Source organism: Peromyscus maniculatus, chromosome 13, assembly GCF_049852395.1.
Source record: "Peromyscus maniculatus bairdii isolate BWxNUB_F1_BW_parent chromosome 13, HU_Pman_BW_mat_3.1, whole genome shotgun sequence".
NCBI classification, from domain to species: domain Eukaryota; kingdom Metazoa; phylum Chordata; class Mammalia; order Rodentia; family Cricetidae; genus Peromyscus; species Peromyscus maniculatus.
Genome location: NC_134864.1, coordinates 16,064,347 through 16,088,795, shown reverse-complemented (window position 1 = coordinate 16,088,795; position 24,449 = coordinate 16,064,347). Strand labels below are relative to the sequence as shown.

Here is a 24,449-nt window from a genome sequence, read left to right as displayed (position 1 = left end):
AACTCGTTGGTTCACTGAGACGGACACGGGTGGAACTACTGCTTTGATCTGCTCTGGAGCCCTATGCAGGAGAACAGACATTTCTTCATATCTCCTCAAGAACCATTACACAACCCTCACCAAACTCTCAGATGACTTTAACTCTTGTCATGTGGGCAATGAAGAGTAGCTGTCATAGGCCTTGGGTATGCAGTGAAGTTTTGGGATATGCTTTAAGGGGAATGGTAGATTTCTTCCTCATACTCTTTTGGTCTTTTATATCCTGGCTATGAACTAAGCATGCACTCTATCATCTGTTTCATATCACTGCCATCCAGTACACCTATCTGAGGTCCCAAAGAGTGAGTTTTCCAGCCTTGGACTGCGAGTCAAATAAATCTTTTCTGTTTATAATTTAATTTTCTCGGGTATTCTGTTAGAGTGATGCAAAGGCACCCAAGACACTGACAAAAAAGACCACTGACTTCTAATCCCAAAACAAGGGAGATCAAAATCAATACTACACTACTTCTGTTCTTGTGATGTTCACTCAGGTGAGAATACATAGTACCAAGTATTTATCCATCTGGAAAGAGAAGTTAAACATCTCAGAATAGGAAATAACTTATAGATATCCACCTAAATAAGGGCAATTTAGATCATCAATAATTTTCAACAGTCTTTGGTCTAAGGAAAACTGAAACAACATGTTAAATTCTAACAGATCAGGAAGTGGGGGAGTAAAAATAAAGATTTAGTGAAATGTTTTCAAGACATTTAGTCATGAAAAGCATTATAAGATGAATATTAGAAAAAAATAACTTTAGTACTTGGGCATAACTGTTTTAAAAAAAAGTATTTAAACATGCCTAGGTTCAATCATGCAGTGATGGTACATGCCTTTAATCCCAGCACTTGGGAGACAGAGGTAGGTGGATCACTGTGACTTCAAGGCCAGCCTGGGCTACAAAGTGAGTTCCAGGACAGACTCCAAAACTACACAGAGAAACCGTGTCTTGAAAAATTAAAAAAAACAAACAAACAAAAAATTGTGCCCAGGTTCAAATGTCATCTAAACCCAAGGGTCCACTAAAAAGAGGGATGTTATGTGAGAAGGGTGGGTAAGAGGAGAGAGAATAAAATCCTTTGGAAGAATTAGAACAGTTTGTCTTAGATTGTAACAGTTACTGCGTTATCATTAAGACAGAAGAAAAACAAGAGAGGTGGGTTCTGATGTTGAGGAATTTGAAGAAAAGAGCATGTGGTAGGGAAAATAGTGGAGGTGAGGGGAAGAGAATGGAGAGATCTGCTTATATTCCCTTGGGAAAAGTGAAGGCCATGATGATGGTAGCCAGGAGAATCTTCCATGATCACCAAGGGCTCTATGGACTGAAACTGAAGCCCACAAGGTACAGTGTATGAAATAAGCTGACTGAATAAGAACATACATATTTTTACTTTAGTGTAAAATATAACATGCATAGTGGGATAGATAGATGATAGATAGATAGATAGATAGATAGATAGATAGATAGATAGATAGATAGATATTTATAATACAACAAATATTTCTGAGGTCTCTATACTTTACCTCATATCAAACAGTAAGGACTGCTTGAAGCTTTTACTGGATTTAGTCATTCAACATATATTATTATGTATACTAGGAGGAATTTAATTCTACAATATGTTAATATTTTGTTTAGTAGGAGTTCATTCATATTTACCCATTTTCTACTTATCTCTTTCTCTGCTTCCCATTCCTTCTTTCATTCAGGCTTTCCACCTGGGCTCACCTTCTCTTAGAATTTCCTCCAATGATGATGATATGCTAGTTAAGCGAACCTTATTTCCATTTATCTTAAATATATACATCATTTTGTGATTGTTTCAAAGGATTTTCTTTCACATATAGACAGTTGACAGTCTTCTGAACAGTCAACAATGTTCCAATGATCTGTTATGCTCATTGCTTGTGTCAAGAAGTCATCGATCACCCTAAACTTAGTCCTTTGAAAGGGATCTGACAACGTCCTCTAGCAACGTTGAAAGTTTATTTTATTCATTAGTGCCCTGTAGTTTGATTGTAAAGCATTAAGAAACAGAATTTGTATCTGATCACTTACACTTAAATTAGAAGCACAACATGATGAAGTGTACCACTCATGGATACACACCCAACAGAATCGAGGTCAGATTACAATAGATACACTATTCACGGCAGCCATGTGAATCAGCCCAGGTGCTCATCAGTGGGTGAATGGAATTAGAAAATGTGGCGGATGTTCCCAATGGAGTGTTTGGAGCACATTAAAAAGAACAAAATTCTATCTTTTTTCAGGAAAAGAGGTGAAACCAGCAATCATGTTAAACAAAATAAAGCAGGCTCGGAGAGGTAAGTACTTTACATTTTCTTTCCAAATGTGAAAAGAAAGTAGAAAAGGGACTGTTAGAGAAAAGGAAAACGACTGTAAAGGAAGGAATAAGTGTGGTTTCTATGAAAAGGAAATATGATCAAAGTACCTTATCGACTGGATGAGGAGATCATAATTAAGTTCATTCATTTGCTATAAACAATGCATAATAGTTTTAAAAAGTTTCAAAAAACAGAGAGATTTAGATAGCTATTGAAACAATTTAGATAGCTTCTGAATCTTTTAATTGGTATATTTCTTTTCTTAAGGTTTCTTTTTCCAAGCCAGACGGTGGTGGTGCATGACTTTAATCCCAGCACTCAGGAGGCAAAGACAGGGAGATCTGAGTTCAAGGCCAGCCTGGTTTGCAAAGAGAGTTCCAGAACAGCCAGGACTGTTACATAGAGAAACCTTGTCTCGAAAAACCAACTTACTTCCTGCTTGGTCACTGGCCATCCGTGTTTTATTTATATAGAGCAATATCCACAGCACTTCCCCTTTTTTTTCTTTTTTTAAAAAGGAAGGTTTTAACTTTAACATGGTAAAATTACATATAACAAAACAATTACCGAGCAAGAATTACAGTTACAATATTAAAGAAGATGTCCTATCTATCTTATATTTGTGAGTTTAAGGTTTTATATCTAACTTATCTTTTATCATAACTGAGGAAATTACAACTATCTAGTTTTCAACCACATCAAAGACCTGAGAAGGAACATAATGGTACCTGAGAAATGGTAGATGGATGCAAGCAATTTTTGGGAATCTTGCAAAAGTAGACCAAGACAGCTGGCAGCCTGGACAGTCACCTAATGTTTCTCAGCATTGTTGGTGCATTCAAATAGGCTACAGGCCTAGAGTATCTGACAGACCATTTTCAGAAGCAGGATTTCTGAAAGACCATCTTACCCTGTCTTGGCAGAGTACAGTGGTCGCTTTCCTTGTGTCCCACTTGTCCAGAAAGGACAGCATTATATTTGTACTGTCAGCCATCAAGGCAAGGGCAGTTCTTTGCCCAGTAGGCCATTTTGTGCCAAAAAGACAAACTTCCAAATGGAAATGTCTTAGAAGCCCAACATTCTCTCAGGATCAATTGGTGCAGCCAGGAGCAATTGTGTCTCACGTCAACAGAATTCAAAGTTATTTAAATGCCATATTCTCTAGGTCTATGAAGTGTTTGAAGATTACCGATCTATCTGAAATATATCTATGTATACCTAGAAGACTTAACTAACATGGCTACAAATATGATTATCATAGATGACTAATTATTAATCTATTTTTTAATTATCCATTACAATTTTAAATGAGTTATATAAACATAATACCTCAAACAAAAAGAATAGAAATATATATATATACAGTATAACAAAATTAACTTCAAGTTTGTATCAATAAACTAAAATCTATACCAATGTAAAACATTTTAAACAAGTTGTTCTTTAAAAGTAGGTTCATTAATCTACCCTTTTATCATCTCCATATCCTCCTATATATCTATATCATATCCCCTTTTCTTTTTTAGAAAGAGATCATATTTATAATCAACCTGTTTTAAATAAAAATATTGGTTTTTCTCTGTCCCACACCAGAGGGCTCTTCTGATTTGGGACACAAGAATCTCTTAACCATTTTTTTTAAAGCAATATGTTTGGGTTTAGAGGGGGAGTGAGCCAATTTCACCTCCAAAGGCAGCTTGGTATATTTGGGAATTTGGGCGTAGCATCTCTTACTACTACTTCCTGTTGGAGGGGGGCACTGTATCTTATGGGGACACAAAGAAAATTTTAGGCCTATGGGGTAGTCCGTGAGGCTGTATTGTGTGAACCAGTTGCCTTGAAACCGCTCTGGATGTTGGATCATCTGGGCCATGGTGTCATCGGAGACCTTTCAGGGGGTCTTGGCTGGTGAAACCTGATGTATCTTAATCTGGAACAAATCCACAGCCTCTGGCTTTCTGTGGAAACAAAAGCAGAACCTCTTTTCCAAAGCAACAAATCCTTAAATCCAAATTTTGAAGTCAAGTTACCTTTAAAATATACATATTGGTTTAATTCAACATCTTTTTTGATCAAATGTTTTTTTGCAGTTAAAAATCCCAAAGACAACACAATCCAAATTGTCTGTGTAATATTCATCTTTACGTGGTTTTTTTATATTAATTTATCTTTTTTTTTTCTTTCAAGCCTACGTATTGTGAATCTATTGCTTTAAACTGCAGTATTCTAAGACTGAAATGGCTCTGTTGCTGCTGGCTCCACCCGTTTCAGCTTACCAACATGGCGTTTTCCGCCAGTTTTGTGAGTCATCAAGTCTCAGAAATAGTGGGTCTAAGATTTTATCAAAGCAGCGTGTAGCTCAGAAACTTTTTTTTTCTTTTTTTTAATACTAGTAAAGACTAAATCTACCACACAGCGTAATGTGCCGGTGACAGATGCCTCATTTTCGCCATACTGCCGGTCAAACGCACACGCCAGGAACTCGCCAGTGTTCAAACCTGTGTTTTGTGGTGTCTAGCTGCCCGTATGAGACAAGAAGCAGGAACCTGTTTTTGGGTCTGTTTAAAATTGGTTATTAAATATTCTCAGGTTTAAGGTGGAAACTCGAGCCGTTGGGCGCCATTTGTTGCTGGAGGGCTTCTCTCCAGGTTCCCCAAGCCCCATAGTCCCACAATCCATGTATAAAATAATCACTCAGGCGCTTATATCACTTATAAACTGTATGGCTGTGGCAGGCTTCTTGCTAACTGTTCTTATAGCTTAAATTAATCCATTTCCATAAATCTATACCTTGCCATGTGGCTCGTGGCTTACCGGCATCTTCACATGCTGCTTGTCATGGCGGCGCCTGGCAGTGACTCCCTCTGCCTTCCTGTTCTTTCTTTTCTCCTCTCTGTTAGTCCCGCCTATACTTCCTGCCTAGCCACTGGCCAATCAGTGTTTTATTTATTGACCAATCAGAGTAATTTGACATACAGACCATCCCACAGCATAGATATGTATATTGGTCATTGTTGTGGTTCATAGCCATTGATGCCAGTTAGGACAACAAATTGCTTCCTTCCCTTGGTAGCTTGCATAGTATTTTCTGGTACCATAAAAAGTATGTTGTAGGATGGTAGTTTCAGGTTAGACCCAGCTTGAATCTGAATTCCATGTCCTAAGCATGTGGTGTCTTCAGCAACAACCTTCCTTTCAACCTCTGAGGTCACCAAGCGTTATATCAAGAGTATGTACTGTTTTGGGAGTCACTTGGACTACCCTGATCAACCGTACAAAAGAAGTATCTAGTACTTGGTAATAGGGGTTGTGTTGGTCTATGGTTCTTGTGGGAAGCATTGTCAGCCCAAGTGGTATAACTTCCTTTAAGATACACACACACACACACACACACACACACACACACACACACACACACACACACACCACTTATATGTATTACATATATGTCTTGGTAAGTATAAAATAATGTAATTTCTTGACACTTTATGAAATAACCTTGATGTTATTTGTCCCTTTCCCTTCCTCCTTCTGTGTTCACTTCCCTCCATTCTCCTCATTTGTAACCCCTACGCTGTTCTTTGACTTCCCATTTCATACCAACTGTGCCCTGTAATTCCCTTCTCGTGCCCTCTCCCACCTATGGTCCCATTATACTTTCCTGGTTTCTGTTGTTTGTCCATGTTGTACATTTGTATCTGAAGATTTGGAGCTAGAAATTACAGATGAGAGAGAACATGCAGTTTTTGTTCTTTGGGGTCTGGGTTGCCTCAATCAATATAATCTTTCCTCTGTCCATCCATTTACCTGCAAATTTCAAGATTTCATTTATCTTTATTCTGAGTAGTATTCCATGGTGTATAGGTACCAGATTTTCATTATCCATTCATCTGTTGAGCAGCATCATGTTGTTTCTGTTTCCTGGCTATTGTGAATAGGGCATCAATGAATAATGCTCAATAAGTATCTGTGGAGTAGAATGGTGAGTTCTTTGGGCACATGCCAATGAGTGCTATAGCTGGATCAAATAATAAATTTTTGTTGATAGATAGTTTATTGAAGATTCTCCATATGATTTCCAGAGTGGCTGCACCAATTTGCATTCTTTCTAACAATGAATGAGAGTTTCTCTTTCTTCACCAAGTCTCCAGTATTTGTTGTGAGCTATTTTGTTGATTTTATCTATTCTGGCTAAATTTTAATTTGCATTTCCCTAATTGCTATGGATGATGAACATTTTTAAATGTATTTCTTAGTCACTTTTGTTTCTTCTGTTGAGAATTCTCTGTTAAATACATAGCCTATTTTTAACTTGGCCTTTTGTTGCCTTGACTATTTTTTGAGTTCTTTGTTCTGGATCATCAGTTTTCAACCTTCCTACTGCTATGACCCCTTCTTTAATAGAGTTCCTCATGTTGTGGTAACACCCAGCCATGAAATTATTTCATTGCTACTTCATAGCTGTACTTTTGCCACTGTTACAAGTTGTGCCACCACCGCCCAGCTAACCACTGTTACAAGTTGTAATGTAAATATCTGACATATAGGATATCTGGTATGTGACCTCTGTGGGGTCGTGACCCACAAGTTGAGAACCATTGCCCTGGGTACTATTCATCTTTCAGATGTACAGCTGGGAAAGATTCTCTTCCATTCTATGGGTGTCTTCTTCATTGGATCAATAGTTTCCTTAGCTGGACAGAAGCTTTTCAGTTTTATGAGGCCCCAGTTGCCAATTGTTGGCCTTCATTCCTAGGAAAAAAGAGTCCTATTCAGAAAATCCTTTCTTACACCTATATCAGTTACTGCCTATGATTTCTTCTGGCAGTTTTAGAGTTTCAGGATTCAAATTGAGGTTTGTGATCCACTTGGATCTAATTTTTGTATGTGTGGAGTAATAGATACAGTTCCAATTTCATTCTTCAAGAGTCATCTTTGACTGGTGAGATACTACTTTCATCTCCCATCCTTCTCTCTGCCCACTGCCATCCTGCAGCTACAGGTCTAGCTCCAGACCCATGCTTTGGGAACTATCTGCCACATGTTCATGTCAAATCACAAAAGCACAGAGGACATAAATAAACACTTCACTTAACTCCAAGAATGATAATAGAAAATGCTTGAATGCTTCGCAAGAAAATGAAAATACATGTCTGAATGAAATAATGAAGGTAATTCAGGATTTTAAAACTGCGTTGAATAAAGAAAGAAAAATACTGAAGAGAACACAATCTGAAATGGAGATGGAATTGAAAAACTCAATATCCAAATTAGAAACTCAGAGGAAAGCCTTACATGTAGAATGAATCAAGTAGAAGATAGAATATCAGGACTAGAAGACAAAGTAGAGAATCTAGATGAAATAAGCCAAAATCACAGAGAATTTTTAAGACCATAGAAAGGGAATATGCAGGGAATGTGAGATACCATCAAAAGACCAAATCTTTTCATTATAGGCATAGATGAGGGAGAAGATTCCCAAGTCAATGGCATAGACCAGATCACTAATAAGATCATAGAAGAAAACTCCAAACTTAGGAACAACATACCCATACAGATACAGGAAACACACATAACCCCAACTAGACAAAACTAAAAATAGAAACACCCTATATCATATCATAGCTAAAACATTATAAAGGACAAAGAAGAAATGTTGATAACCACAAAAGAAAAAAAAAGCACAAGTTTCCTATAAAGGAAAACTCATTAGAATAACACCTGATTCCTCAATGGAAATTCCAAAAGACAGAAGAACCTGAAGCAGAAAATTCCAAATACTAAAAGACCACAATGTCTAATATAGATTATGAACCCAGAAAAAATGAAAAACTATGTACAATAATTGAAAGTTTTTTTAAATCTCATAACCAAAACAGCCTCTAAAAATTCATATCCTGCAAAAGAATAGTAAACAAAATACAAGAAACTATACTTCCAATGAAGGGAGTAAAAAGCTCAAAATTGAGACTCTGAATGAAAACAAACAAAACTATAATTTAATGGAATACAAAGCACAACTAAGGACACAAACCAGCTAAGAACATTAAAATAACTGTAACCTATATACACCTTTCAATGCTCACTAATTGTGGGAGGCTAGCTCCCACTTTTTCCCAGGGTGCTCTTGAGGAGAGAGGGATAAGAAAGAAACAAAGTGAAAGATGATAGTATGGAGAAGATAGACAGAAACACAGAATAGCTCCAGGAGGACCTGGATCAATATCCACCAGCTCCTTCTGGCTCTTCAAAGGGGCTTTTTATAGGAATGCCAAGGAGCAGGGCAAAAGTCCTTCCCCCAGCACAGCCAAGTGCAGACCCTTCCAAATATCTGGTACCCATGCATGTGATCAAGATATCCCCTAATACAGGCCTGCTTGGTAAAGTAAGCTCACAACTCACTAGGAAACCTCTGTGGGCCCCCACAACTAATAATGGTCTCAGTTCTTTAATCAAAACACACAGTCCAGGTTAATGGACTAAGAAATAAAAACCCATCTATTTATTGTCTATGGAAAACTTATCTTGGCTTTAAAGACAGCACCACTTTAAAGTGAAGGATGGAAAGAAGTGCTTGAAGCAAGTGGGATCAAGAAGGTAGCAGGCACTGACATCCTAGTACCCGACAAAATAGTCTTCAAACTGAAACTAATTAGAGGAGACAAAGAAGGACCCTTCATTTTAATCAAGGGGTCAATTAATCAGGGGAATATAACAATACTAAACACATATTCATCAAACTCTGGTGCCACCAACTTCATAAAAAGCATACTAATGGAATTAAAGACAAAGATTAACACAAGCTCAATAATAGTGATTTCAGTCCACACTTTCTCCAACATATTTGTCACCTGGACAGAAATAAACAGAGAAACTTCAGAATTAAATAACATCTTGTGTCAAATGGACCTAACAGATCTCTATACAATATTCTACCCAACGGCCAAGGAATGTGCATTCTACTCAGCAGAATGTGGAAGCTTCTCTAAAATAGACCATATGCTAAAACACAAAATAAACATTAGCAAATACAGAATATTGAAATAATTCCATGTGTCCTATATAATCATCAAGCAATAAAACTTAAAATTGGCAGCAAACAAAATGCCAGTAAGTGTATAAACCTATAAAAAGTAAACAACTCTTCACTGAATGACTGAATCAAAGAAAAAAAATCAAGAAAGAAACAAAAATGTTCCTAGAACCAAATGAAAAGGAAAACACAACACAACACAACGAAACCTCTGAGACACATTAAAAGTAGTTCTAAGAGAGAAGTTTATAGCCCTTAGTGCCAACATGAAAAGATCAGAAAGAGCACAAATAAACAACTCAATGATGCTATTCAAAAATTTGGAAACAGAAGAACAAACCAAATCTGAGCCCAGTTGATGGCAATAAATAATGAAGTCATAGCAGAAATTATAAACATAAAAAACAAGGAAATATAAAGAGTCATTGAACTTAAGAGCTGGTTCTTTGAGAAGACGAACAAAATCAGAAGACCCTTGGCCCAACTGACACAAAGAAAGAGAGAGGACCCAAATTTACAGAATCAGAAATAAACAGGGAAACATCACAACAGACACCAAATAAATTCAGAATCACAACTTTCACTCCATTAAGTTGGAAAATGTAAAAGAAAGAGATGAATTTCTTGAATAATCCAAAGTACCAAAACTAAACCAAGAAGAGACTCACAACCTAGACAAACCCATAACAGAGAGGAGATTGAAACAGTAATAAAAAGTCTTCTGACAGAAAAAGTTAGCCAGGTCTGAATAGTTTCACAGCCCAATTTTACCAAACTTTCAAGGAAGAATTACAGCCAAGCTTTCTTAAACTTTTCAGAAAAAAAAATAGAAACAGAAGGGTCACCCCCAAACTTTTTCTATGCAGCCAGCATCACTCTAATACTCAAACCAGGTAAAGATACAACGACAAGGAAAGTACAGACCAGTATAACTGATGAATGTTGTAGCTGGTGAATTTTTCTCTCTAGCTCCTGCCAACGCCACCAGTCCTGGAGTCCACTTATAAAATAAACACACAGACTCTTACATTGTTTAAACTGTTTGGCCTAATGGCTCAGGCTTCTAGCTATCTTGTTCTTCTATCTTAAATTAACCCATTTTTATTAATCTATAAATTGCCACGTGGCTTGTGGCTTACCGGTACCTTACATCTTGCTCATCATCTCAACAGCTGGCCGTCTCTCTGGCTCAGCCTTCCACTCCCCAGAATTCTCCTCTCTTCTTGTCCTGCCTACTTCCTGTCTGGCCACTGGACAACCAGTGTTTTATTTATACAGAACAATATCCACAGCAGAATGTAGATACAAAAAGCTTCAATAAAATATTAGCAAACCAAATACAAGCAGATATTAAGAAGATAATCTACCATGATCAAGTTGTGTGTATCCAAGAAATGGGGGGTTGGTTCAATATATACAAGTCAATGAGTGTAATAAACCACATAAATGGATATAAAGACAAAAATATCTCATGATCATTTCAACAAATGCAGAAAAATCCTTTGACAAAATCCAACATGCCTTCATGATAAATGCCATAGATAGTATATGACTGAAGGGAACAGACCTCAGCATAATAAAGTCTATATACGGCACTCAAAGGCAACGTTATTCTAAATTGAGAAAAAATCAAGCAACCCCATTAAAGTCTAGAATGAGACAAGGCTGTCCATTATCACCATCCTTTTCTAACATAGTGCTGAAAGCTCTTGCTGGAGCAATAAGTCAAGAGAGGGAAATTAAAGGAATACAAATAGGAAAAGAATGAGTCAAATTATCCCTATTTGCCTATGATATAGCAAGATACATAAGAGATCCCAAAACTTCCACCAGAGAACTTCTAGAAACATTCAACAATTTCATCAAAGTGGCAGAGTACTAAATCAACTTACAAAAATCAGTAGCCTATTTTCACCATCAAAAAACACATTGAGAAGGAGATCATGGACTCACCTCTATTTGTAGCAGCCATCAAAGACAATAAAATACCTTGGAACAAACTTAAACAAGAAGGAAACACTAGAAAATGGAAAGACAGCCCATGTTCATGGATTGGTAGAATTAATATTGTGAAAATGACCATCCTACCAAAACCAATTTACAAATTCAGTTCAATAGCAATCAAAATTTCCGCAACTTTCTTAAAAGAGATAGGGAAAAAACTAAAATTATATATGAAAAAATAAAAGACCTTGTGTAGCCAGAGCAATATTGAACAAAAGAAAGACTACCAGAAGGATGTTATTCTAGATTTCAAGATCTATTGTAGAGTTGTAATAATAAAAACAATATGGTGCTGGCATGAAAAAAAAAGACATGTAGACTAGTAGAATAAAATAGAAGACCCAAATATGTATATGTGTAATTACAGCCATCTAATATTTCACAAAGAAGCAAGAAACATATATTGAATAAAAGACAACATCTTCAACAAATGGTGCTGTGGAAATTGGATGTTTATATGGAAAAAAATTTTAAACTATTATTTTCTTGAGACAGTCTCACAATGTTGCTCTGGCTGGCCTGGAACTCGCTATATAGACCAAACTGGCCTTTTATTAACATAGATCTGCCTGATTCTGACTCTCAAGTGCTGGAATTAATGGTATCCCTCACTATGCCCAGCTCAAATCATCTTGCAAATGTACTATTGAAGTCAAATATTTATAGGAGAACTACAGTGTATCTCAACCATTTTTTTTTTTCAAATACTGTCTTTGCCTTCATTCTCTCTTCTCTCACTTTCATGTGTGCCACCTTCTAGGTCCTCTAGGCTCTTCCTTCACACCTTTCATCTCTTTGCATCTCTGGGATTCATTCTTTGCTTTTTCTTTTCATCTTCATATTTTTTGTTGCTGTTGCTTTGAGCCAGACTCACAGCCCATAAAACGCAGGCTGCCTTGAAACTGTGATCTTACAGCTTCTACCTCTGGACTGACAGAATTTACAGGCATGTGCCACCAGCCCCACTTTCTCATCTGGATTTACACCCCCTTCTTCTACTCTTGTGGGTAAACTGTTGTTTAGTTCAGACACTGCATTTAATTTTGGTAACTATTTTTCATGTACAGACATTTTACTTTGCTCCTTTTTCAGTTCTGTTAGACCAAGTTTTAAAGTCTCTTGTGTTCTCTATGTAGTTAGCATAGATATTTATAATTAGTGTCCAATGATTTCAGTGCATGAAAACTTCATAGATCTATTTCCCCTTATTCCTTTCATTTTCTCCCCAGGATTTTCTGTTCCCTGGATACTTGATTTTATATTTTTTTCTATATGCTTTTCACTTTCTGTGAAATATATCTGAAAACTATCTTCCTTCAAAGAGAATCTGAGTTTATTTCTTTGGATGAAATCCACGGGCATTGTCAGTCTAGAACTACCTTACTTAAATCAAACTTACTCGAGTTTTTCTAGTCTTCACAAAAGTATGAGAACTTATTCCTCAGAAAGCGGAGCCTGTGGCCACAAGTTTCCCAAGAGCAATCATATTCCTTTCCTCCATCTCCCTCCCTGTTCAGTTCTAAGGTAACCTTTCTAGCAGTTTCTTTCTAACTCTCCTTTTGCTTGGACAGTCAGCACTTTGCAATTGTGGCTAGAAATCAGTCTCTTTCTAGATTTCCTGCTTGAGTTGACTATGAGCCTTAAGTTAAGGTCCTTTACTTAGGGAGACCACCAAAACCTGAGTTTAATTTTCTCACATTAAAGAATGCCTCTGGGAGAAGGCGCTTCAGGGCTCAGTGTACTTCGTGTTTTCACTTTTTCTTAAATTTGACCTGAAATTCCTTAAAATATTTGAGATTCTTTAATGTTTTAAGGAATATGTGTTATAACATATACACTGTTTAGAAGTTTTCACCAGATGAAATTTATCCAAATAATCTAGTCAACCATTATCAAAGTAGAAACTATATTTCTTCAGAAACATTGATTAGCCTAGGTAGCAAAGTAAAGAAATGGACATTTTTTTTTAATCTAGGACTACAGTTTTGCTAACTGGAGTTAACAGAAAGATTAGTCAAGTCGGTTACTATATTAAGTGAAGCAGGGCTTGAAGCCTTGAATTATAAAATTTGAGAGAAATTTGGAGATGATAGAAACCGTGAGAAGTATTTGAAGTGTTGAAAGCACAGATAAATAGAACAGGTGTCTCCATTAGGTTAAAGAGCTGATACATTATGAAAAGGTCAGGACAGAAATAGGAAGTTGTGATTAAAAAGGGGAAATCCCTCGTTGTATGATTTTCAAGATGGTGACGTTTCTTGAGACTACAGAAATAGGCTGTTGTAGTAGAGTGGTTGAGTTTATTCTGAAAATCAAAACGTGAAAAAAAAATGAGATTTTGAAGTTAGTCAAAGCAAACCAGAGCCAGAAATGGAACCCAAAATTATGAGTCAAATGCAGAGTTTTCATGGAGCAAACAAGAGTTGATATTCCATGTGTTGAGTTCAAGAACAGAGCAGAGTGTGAGGGAAAAAGTTAAGCCAGGTGTCATTTGCCTCAGGAGAGTGAAACAATTTGCATGACAGGGAAAGAATGGTCCTCTGGTGTAACTTTCAGGAATAAGATGATGCAAATTTTATGTTGAATTCTGAGAAGTACAGAAGGAGGAGAATTGTGACAAGATGAATGTGAAGAACAGCCAAATGAAACCTTGCTATTCACAGAGTGATGCTTGGTCTCTATCATTCTCTGTGGCTCTCAGGAGGAACTGAAGACTTACCTTGCCTTCTCTGAGTTTTAAATAAAAAATATGAAAGTATTCTAGGAAAATTTAGACAATTTAACGTCAAAGATTTTTTTCCTTACCAGGCAACTGTTAAATATTCTTCAACATTTATGGATCTCTGGCAAATGTGATATGGAAAAGGTAGTTTAGAGCAATTTGCTTGTGGTACAGTATACTGTATATCCTGAATACCAACTAAAGATGCTCAAAGAATTTCTACTGAAATACTCAAGGAACATGAGATCAGTACAGAAACAGTACAAAACTCATAAGTAAGCAAGCATTTAGAGGTCCCATGAGGATAAAACAAAAGAATCAGACCTACAATAGCTTTGTGTTCTAGAATTAACAGTGTAGAATTTGAAGTAAGCATTCCTGATATGTTTAAAGAATCAAAAGACAGGCTGATAGATTGTTCAGTGGTTAAGAACACTTGGTGCTCTTTCAGAAAATCTGAGTACAGTTCCCAGCACCTATATGGTAGCTCACAACCATCCAGGAAACCCAGAGACCTCTTTCTGACCTCTGCAAACACAGGAACAGGCACAAACACGTGGTATACATGCATACATGTAAGCAAAACACTCATACACATAAAATAAATAAATCTAAAATAATTTTCAAATAATCAAAAGAGATATGAAACATAACTAAAGTGACCAAATAAACTTCTGGAAGAACCAAATGAATGTTTAGATCTGGGGTAATAATCATAATTGAATTTAAAACCTCAATGATAGATTAAGTTAATGATTATATATACCTTAGGAATCTGTGACTCACAATAATTCATCTGCAGTACAGAAGTCCTCAATAATTATTGTGTTACTGTTTCTTGGGTATGTTAGTATTTGCTTTCTGTTTTTTGGTCTCTCATGTCAGGTATATACATTATCATAATTTTTATAATCTTTAATTGAGTTGATTCCTTAATGATTTTTGTTTACTTGAGACAGGATTTCACTATATATATCAGGCTGGCTTTGAACTCACAGTGATCTTCCTTCATCTGCCTCCCAAATGCTGGAGGGTATGCCACCATAATCAGCCACTTTTTAAAATTATATAATGACTTTTTAAAAACCTCTTTTTATGTTTTTGGAATTAAGAGTTCATTTCTGTCTAAGTGTATGTGTAACATACTTCTGTGTCCCTTGGTTTTCTTTTTCATAGAATAACTGTCTCACACTTTTCTCAGTCTGTATGTGTCCTTAAAAGGAAATAAACTTATTTTAAGCTGCACACATTTGGGTCTTTTTCCCCCATTCAGCTTCCTTCTATTGTTTGATGACTGAGGAGCTTACTACCCTTACACTCAAGAAGATTAATGGTAGATAAGGTCTTATTTTGTTATATTTCTTGCTGTTTTGTAGTTATGTTGTTCCTTTAAATAATGCACTGATTTTCAAAACCATGATACAAAAAAAAATCACTAAATGCATAATGCAAAAAAAAAGATCACTAAAAGAATTTTACCTACACCTTAAATCAAATGGACCTAGCAGACATAAGTAGAACATTTTGCCCAACAGCCATAGCATATATGTTCATCTCAAGCAAGTATTTTCAGGATAGACTAAAAGTAAAATTAAAAAAAAAATGTTAACAAGATTTAGAAAACTTCATCTGTACATGACTCTTAAATGATCTTATTAATAAAAAAAATCAGGAGCTAGGTATTGGGATAAATTCTGAATGATCAGAGAAACACAGAACAAACCACAGCTAACCTCACCTTGTCAACTTCTCAGCTGATCCTGTTTTCTCAAACTGGAAGCCTCTGAGTTCTCATCCTAATGAATCTCAGCTGAACTGCTCAAAAGCCTAAATGCTTAAAAGCCTCTAGTTCCTGATCCTCACATCTTATAAACCTTTCTGCTTCCTGCCATCACTTCCTGGTATTAAAGGTGTGTGTCACCATGCCTGGCTGTCTCCAGTGTGGCCTTGAACTCACAGAGATCCAGATGGATCTCTGCCTCCCAAGTGATAAGATTAAAGGTGTGTGTGCCACCATTTTCTATGTCTGTCTAGTGGCTGTTCTGTTCTCTGATCCCAGATAAGTTTATTAGGGTGCACAACATATCGGGAGATACAATATCACCACATTTCCCCTTTTTGTCTAAAATAATAATAGGAGCTTATAATTTATACAAGAAAAACTATATCCAATAAGTATATACAATATATACAGTCAAGAATTACATTAACAATGTCTAGTCCATTAACATTTGACAGATTTGGAGAAAAAAAACACCATTATATATATTAACAATGTCCAGTCCATTAAGATTTGACAAATTCAGACAAAAAATTTATTATTTATCCTATTTTGCTGAGTCCAATACAAAATTTATATACAATATAAAAAAATCCAATCCAATGTAAAATATTTAAAACAAGTAGTTCCTTTTAAAAAAGTAGATTCAAGCCGGGCGGTGGTGGCGCACGCCTTTAATCCCAGCACTCGGGAGGCAGAGCCAGGCGGATCTCTGTGAGTTCGAGGCCAGCCTGGGCTACCAAGTGAGTCCCAGGAAAGGCGCAAAGCTACACAGAGAAACCCTGTCTTGAAAAACCACAAAAAAAAAAGTAGATTCAACAATCTACCTTTTTATCTTATCATATCCAAATTCTCTCTTTTTTCTTTTCATAGTAGATTCAATAATCTACATTTTTATACTATCATTTCTATATCACTTTTTTAGAGTAGATTCAATAATCTACCCTTTTCTATATCCTCTTTTTTTTAAACGAGTACCCCGAATCTAATTTCCTTTGTTTAGCTTTTTTTCTGACCATTAACAATTAACAACTTGTAACCAAACATTGTAAACAGTGACAATATCCATAACTCATTGAAAGACAAAATAACATCTGGCTCAGATGTTATTTGGGAATAACATCTCTTGGGAATGTAGGCATCATGTTCCTAAAATTACTTCCTGCTGTCTGGGGGTGAAGGCAATTTTAGGGGATCCTGAAAAGAAAATTTTTGGGTTAATTGTCTCAAGTCCTTGCTCGAGTTGTCTGAGAAGCTGGATCATCTCAGCCAGCCATCTTGAAATTGTCCTGAGCAGTTTGTAGTCCAAAGCCAATCTTTGGGTGGCATTTGTCAGCTTAATGGCATTATCATTGTCCTAATCAAGTCATCATTGTGGGTTCCCATTCTCTTTTTGGGGATTTCAAAGTTGCTGTTAGGCATGGTCATGATTCATTGCAGATTTTTTTTAAGAACGTCTACATTCCTTATCAAGTATCTTCTCCAACTACAGTAGGATGATATTAGAAGTCAATAGAAGAAAATTTAAAGACACCCCAAGTATGTGGATATTTGTAAACCATAAGTCAAGAAAAAGGAAAAAGGCCAGAAAATCACGAGAGAAAAGAAAATTGGAGCACAGCAGGACAATCTTATTAGATGCAGCAAAGCAAAAACAGTCTTGAAAAAGAAACTTAGAGTAGCAATGTTTACATGAAGAAAAATCATGATCTCAAATAAACAACCTAACTTCCACATCAAGGAGCTAGAAAAAGAACAACTTGGGCCAAAGATGGTAGAAGATAGAAAATCACAAATATCAGTGTAGAAATAAAATGTTAAAAGAAAACAGAAGATCAACAAAACCAAATCATCTTTTTGAAAAACACAAGTAAAATGGACAAATACTTAGATTGAATTACAAAAAGAGAGATGACCCAAATAAATAAAATGAGAAATTAAATATAAGATATTATAACTAATAACATAAGAAAACAGGTTTATAAGAGACTTTGGTATCAATAATTATATGTAAGCAAATTGAATAACTTTGAAAAAATAGATAAAGTCCTGTACACATACAATCTACCAAAACTGAACGACAAATAAATGAAAAATTTAATACACCAATAATAAATAAGGATACTGAAGTGGAAAAGAGATCTGTGGCAATATCTAGATGCAGATCCTCAACAGCAGAAAATACAAAGAGAGCCCAAAGCAATGAACAATGAAATGAGACACTACAGGAGAGATTTAATCAGAGTTTCAAGAGCAGAAAAGAAATGAAGTAGGTAAAATAGGTGAAGATGTTGGTGATAATAATTAGTAAAAGAACAAGCAAATTGCAAGCAGGAAAAGGGAAAAACGAATGAAAACAAACAAACAAACGAAAAACCCTCACATCCAAAGTAAAAACGAATACTGCAGATCACTAAAGATCCAAAGAAGGTCATAAGAACCCAAGGAAAGCTGCATCAGGGTCAAGACATTTCCTACAAGAACAAATTGTGGTGATATATTGTGTCCTCCAATATATTGTGTACCCTAATAAAGCTGATCTGAGGATCAGAGGAAAAAGCCAGCCAATATATTAAAATAGAAGTCAGGCAATGGTAGCACACGTCCTTTTATCCTAGCGTTTGGGAGGCAGAGATCCATCTGGATCTCTTTGAGTTCATGGCCACATTGGGAACAGAACCAGGCATGATGGCACATGCCTTTCATCCCAACACTAGCCATTGAGATCTGGAGGTCTGCACAGACAGACAGGAAGTGATGTAGCTGGGCAGAGAGAGGAAGTGAGATGGTAGAACAGAAAGGCATATGGGCATGAGTAGACAGGAAGTAGCTCTCTTTGGAAGCTGAGGAGTTGGTGAGGTGAGGTTGGCTGTAGCTTGTCCTGTTCCTCTGATCTCTTGGTTTTCACCTCAATATCTTGCTCTAGATTTTTTATTAATAAGACTGTTTAGCAATTTCTTTGTTTATTCTTGCCTACAATTTGTGGGTCTTAGAGTAGCTTTTGTAACTATTCACCTCGGCTCTCTTAGTACCAAAGCATCACCCTTTCTGTGTTCTAATAAAACTTTACTTAAAACAAGCAGAGAAGCAATTTTTTCATGAGTCCCAGCTTGCTAACCTTTAAAGTACTGAAGTGTCTCAACAACAAAAGAAAAGGTTTTCTGAACCTTTTCAGAAAGCCTGCCTCTGCCCCAAGTGCTGGAATCAAAGGTGTATGCCACCACTGCTCAGCGAACTTTTCTTCTAAAAGACTCAAGTGCATGTCTACTCACTTCTTCCCTTCCCCAGTCGCTCATAGCCCACCCAACCCAACTAACTCATTTTCCACCGACAGTATGAGAGATCATGAGTGGTCTAAATCACTCAACCTAAACCACAAGGTGGCCTGCTAAGAAAGGTAGTACAATGGATATTGGGTTTTACCAATTGAAAAAATTCCCCTATTTCTCCAAGATCCAACCCTATTAAAGTTTTCCCATATAAAATATTAACAAAATAGTTAAACAAATCTCACAGGGGACATCTAGAATCCATTTTAACTTTTCCAGCCTTTACCATCCTCAAAACCCAAGGTCAAAGAAAGTATGGTCTGTGGACACAGGTATATGTGGCCTGTCATTTTCATGGTGACTCTCAACTTCATATCGAACGTGTCAATTGATTGACCCATTTACAGAAGAAGGACCATTGCCACAGACTTCTGTGATTCCTATAAACTGTGGGGTCAGAGGAGAGTCTATTTCTTAGAATGAAGCTGAATTCTATGTAAGATAGAACAACAAAGGATGTTTCTGAGGAACCCTTTCATTGGGGTACTCAAAACAGCCATTACACATAAGAAGGACCTCCACAAAACTACATGGGCTGTGGGTGTGAGAACAAAAATCTGTATTGCAAATTCCAGTGCACCATCACCAGCATGTGTACAGCATGTTGTTCCTTGTAGTTTATCTTACCATTAATCATTGTTACTAATTGCTGACAGTTAACCTGCCCAAAACAATTCAAACAAAGCCACCATCCCATGAAACATGTTGTCTCTACTCATAATGAATTTTCCTGTCCTGGTAACAGAATCTGCAGCTGTTTTCTTATACTTTGCTAATGTTCTTTCATAGAAACTCTGATTGAATGATCCCATGACTTTTTCTGTGTTCAGGGTTAGAGGCAGAATTCCAGAATCAAACACTCACATCCTTAGAGTATTTACTTTCCAAGAGTGCTTAGAAGTAGGTGTTTCTACACTATTTCAAGGTTGGCCACTGGGCCAGGCTTAGTCCACATCACATCCTGCCCTTTGTCTGTTAGGGTACAGGTCATCTTGAAAGAATCCTAGGGAAAAAACAAAAAAGAAAAAATCTTTGATTGCTGTAGTGCCACTGGAATTAGAAATAGGCCTAGTTCATCTTAACTTAGTCCCTGGACACAGTGGGCTTTTTTCTAACTTTATATCCATGATTTCCATCTCATTCAACACATTCATTGAAGAAACTACTGTTCTGTTATTTAAACACTCATGCAAAAACAAGCAAACAAACAACAAATCCTACATTCTCCCCCACCCCATCCTTTTTAGTATTTTGCAATATTTTGGATATTCTTTAATAACTTCTAGAAACAGTGATTGTCCTGGTTTTGTTTTTGTTTTTGTCAACTTGAATTAAGCCAGGGTCATTTGAGAAGAACCTCAATTGAGATCATGGCCCCACCAAATTGACATTTAGGCAAGCCTGTGAAGCATTTTCTTGATGAATGATTGATGTGGCATGTACCACCATGATGGGCAGTACCACCCTTTGGCGGGTAGTCCTGGGTTGTATAAAAAGTCAAGTTGACCAAGGCATGAGGAAGAAGCCAGCAAGCGGTGATCCTCTATGGTCTCTGCTTTAGTGCTTGCCAAGAGTCCCTGCCCTGACTTTCCTCGGTGACGAAGCGTCATCTGAGAATGGTAAGTTAAAACAAACCCTGTCCTCATGTTGCTCTTGGTCATGGTGTTTATCACAGCTGTAGAAACCCCCACTGAGGCAGCTATCCTTAACACTAGGAAAAGGAGAAAGTTCAATAGACAGTTGCGTAGCTCATTCTTCTTGGAAACAAGATGCACCACATAAAGACATTGTCCAAGGTGGCAGAGTCAGTCTCAGTGATAACATTTTCCTATTATCCCACTCAGATCCTAAAATTGGACTTCTTCTATCCCCTTCGATTTCGGGAGGCCTGCACATTTTTCTTCTCCTGAAAACACTGCTGATTGTGTCATTTGCCTGCATCCTTATAGAAGAAGAAATTAAAAAAAAAAAAACCATGTTTTTTAATGTAGGACTAATGGTAGCTGACAATTAACTATTCATTGTTGATTGACCTTCATTTGACCTTGAAGTGACTGCCTCTTGATGTGAGGACATCAAGATGATGGAACAGCAGATGCTGCCAAATGAAAAATTTGCTGCAATGAGCTTTTTATGAAATATTGAGGCTAAGCAGAGAAACCGTTCCTCTGACAAAAATACTCCCCGTCACTCCCCGCATTAAATCACAGTGTGGAGGCTGCTGGCTCTGGCTTGCAGTGCCAATGACACCCTGGATGTGCTTAGCTGGGAAACATCCAAATTCAAGAGATGACCTTTACATCACAGAACCTATGAGATCTTCTTCATTCCCCTTAGGTTTTGGAAGCACGATATAGGCTTTGCTTATGTAGGTTTTCAAAATCAGACATTATCCAAGAGTCTCATTTGTAAGAAAGAAAAAAAAATCATTCTGTACTGCAAAGGAAGAAGCAAACGTCCTCACTGACACTTGAGAGTGCATTGCGTTCTCTCTCTTGCCTTGCAGTCCTGCAGATCACCCATCCTCCCATGAGTGGGGAATCTCAGATCAACATGTGTACAAGAAAATAGAGTTTTATTCTGTTAACCCTTCTGGTTGGTGAAGTGCTCAGTGTGATCGACCTAGCTTAAGTTCAGAGAAAGGAAAGGGGGGTCTTGAGTAGAAAGGCTGCATGGGGGACAGGCTCTCATTCAGTCACCTGGCTGAGACACTGCATGTCGGATGGCATTTGAGCAGCCAGGAGGGACACACTCACTGTTCTGCTGAGAGACTCCAAGAGCAAGCAACCCTTCCACAGGGGGAGGCCAAAGGGGCATGCTACATCCCCATATGCATTCAGAATGCTAAGGGTGGCAGCGGAGTCCGGGGTAGTGGAAAGAGACATATGGTTCCACCACAGTTCAAAAGCCCTGCATAGTCACACCATGGTAACCTTGTGTGCTGCTGACTGCATGGCCTATCCACAGTTCAAGAGCACTGCCTGGCCATACCATGGTAACCTTTTGTTTCACTGACTGCAATGGTCCACTGTTCTATTCCTGGCATGATGCTCAGTACTGGCTAGGATTCATTTCTCTCTATTCAGCTTGAATTGTAGACACATAATAAAATGCACAGTGACAAGATTTCCCGAGGCTTTCAGGTGCATTCAGCCTGGCAGGCTATGGATTGCTACATTCCTATGTCCAAAAGTTAAAAGAAGGTACATACTGCTTCCAGATTCGAGTTGGAAAGCAAATATATACTGTCTAGTGTTTCTCATTTAGGAGACAATTAAGGATCACTTGATTCATTTATACAACAAAATACTTTCAGGATGATAATTCTTTCCAGGCACTGTGCTCAGCTCAGGTTGATACAAATACAGACAGGACATAGCCTGGGGAGCTTGCAGGAGAAGCACACAGGCACTGTATTATGGTCTACTGTGGTCAGCGCACGATTAGACTGACCGCAGAGTCCTTAGAGTGAGAGCATTTAATGAGTCAGAAATGACTGAGAAGACATCATAGAGGAACTGATGCCTAGAGGAAGGGAGGGGGATGGATCAGGACATTCCAAGGGAGAACTATAAGCAAAGATAAAGTACCATGAAAGCAGAACACTGAGACACTGGGATGGGGTGGGGCAGAACATATTCTCTCTCTCTCTCTCTCTCTCTCTCTCTCTCTCTCTCTCTCTCTCTCTCTCTCTCCTCTCCTCTCCTCTCCTCTCCTCTCCTCTCCTCTCCTCTCCTTTCTTCTTTTTCTCTCTCTCACCCACATGTGTATATACCTGTGTGTGTGTGTGTGTGTGTGTGTGTGTGTGTGTGTGTGTGCGTGTAAGAGAGAGAAGCAGAACACTCTGTGTATGATGTGTGTCTTGCTAGAACATAAAATGTGTGCATGTTAAGAGTAGCAGTTTGCTAGTAAGGAGCAATGTAGTGGAGGGTGGGGCAGGCTCTGTGCATTGTGCTGAAGAGCTCCATGCTGCAGATTCTAAAGAGCCTCTAAAGGCTGAGCAAGACAGATAAATAGTCAATTTCCTATGCCACACCATCCAGACTTTGCCTAAGAAAAAGTCTTCCTGGGCTCATGTTTCGCCTGGGTGGGTCACAGCCATATACCACAGCTCGGCTTTCCTCTAGTGAGGGTAGAGAAGCTTTTCTTCCACTAGGAGAGAGAGAGAGAGAGAGAGAGAGAGAGAGAGAGAGAGAGAGAGAGAGAGAGAGAGAGAGAGAGAGAGAGAGAGAGAGAGAGAGAGAACTGTTACCTGGACATGTTCTTGTACATTTTCAGTTCCCAACTCACTTCTCAGTTTTAAAGAGCTGAGAAAACAGGGATCTACACCCTACCACTTTCCCATACCCTTTTACAGAATCTCAGCATCACTTCTGGAAAGCAGTGCGAGGGGGTGGTGGCTGAAACAGGCAGTCTGTGTCTTCCCACTCCTGGCGCGGTATCTCATGGCATTATAATTACTGCTTACTTTTTAGCTTCCTCCACTGGAACATAAACTTCTCGCAGCACTGTGACGGTTGCCCCAATGCCTCTAGTCCTTAAACAGTACCCAGGGACTTGCAGTTCTTCAGTTTCTATCAGCTGAATACATGAACAGCCATTATCTCCAAATTGCAAAAGTGAATGACAGTTCAGGATTCACTATGCCCCGGGCATTCTGAGAGCTCTCACTGAGATAGTCCTGATCTGCAGGCTATACCTGTTCTACACCTGAGACTATTAAAGCCCTAAGACAATATATTTGTTTTCCAGGAAGAGCTGTGATCCTAGGCATGTGTCCCTGAATAATGAGTGCTTAAAAATAACACCTTTAATCAAAGGAACAGAAAATTCTGCATGGCTGCTTCAAGAGAGCTCATGGAAACGTGGACCCTATTTACAAGGAGTCAGTGCACATTTGGAAGGAGCCATCAATGGTGATTTCAGCTGACATGGGTTGGGTTAATGTTGAATAAAATGCTACAGATAGTTGGCTCTCATCCCTCTCTTCCTGTTGATGGCACTCCATCACAGTTTTTGCCGAGGTGCTCAGGTCACCGGAAATGCTTCATCGCAAAACAGAACTTCTATCAAGGTCAGAAGTCTCAGGTCAGGCCAACATGCCTGAGACCCAGCATCTGGGCTGGGACATAGAGGAAGGTCTCAGTTGTGGAGAGTCAGGCCCTGTGGAGTACAAAGGCCACAGT

The 24,449-nt window shown here is 37.9% G+C and overlaps 1 protein-coding gene across 1 annotated transcript in view; it reads left to right on the top strand.

Annotated features, from left to right (window-relative positions):
- The window catches only part of LOC143268351 (uncharacterized), a 28,411-nt gene extending 4,191 nt beyond the window's left edge, over nucleotides 1-24,220 (top strand). Inside the window, exons 2-3 of the mRNA XM_076550518.1 lie at nucleotides 2,321-2,374; nucleotides 24,016-24,220. Of these exons, the coding sequence (XP_076406633.1) occupies nucleotides 2,321-2,374; nucleotides 24,016-24,193 (232 nt within the window). The 3' untranslated portion in view covers nucleotides 24,194-24,220. The remainder of the gene's footprint in view (nucleotides 1-2,320; nucleotides 2,375-24,015) is intronic.
- Nucleotides 24,221-24,449: the final 229 nt, after the last annotated feature.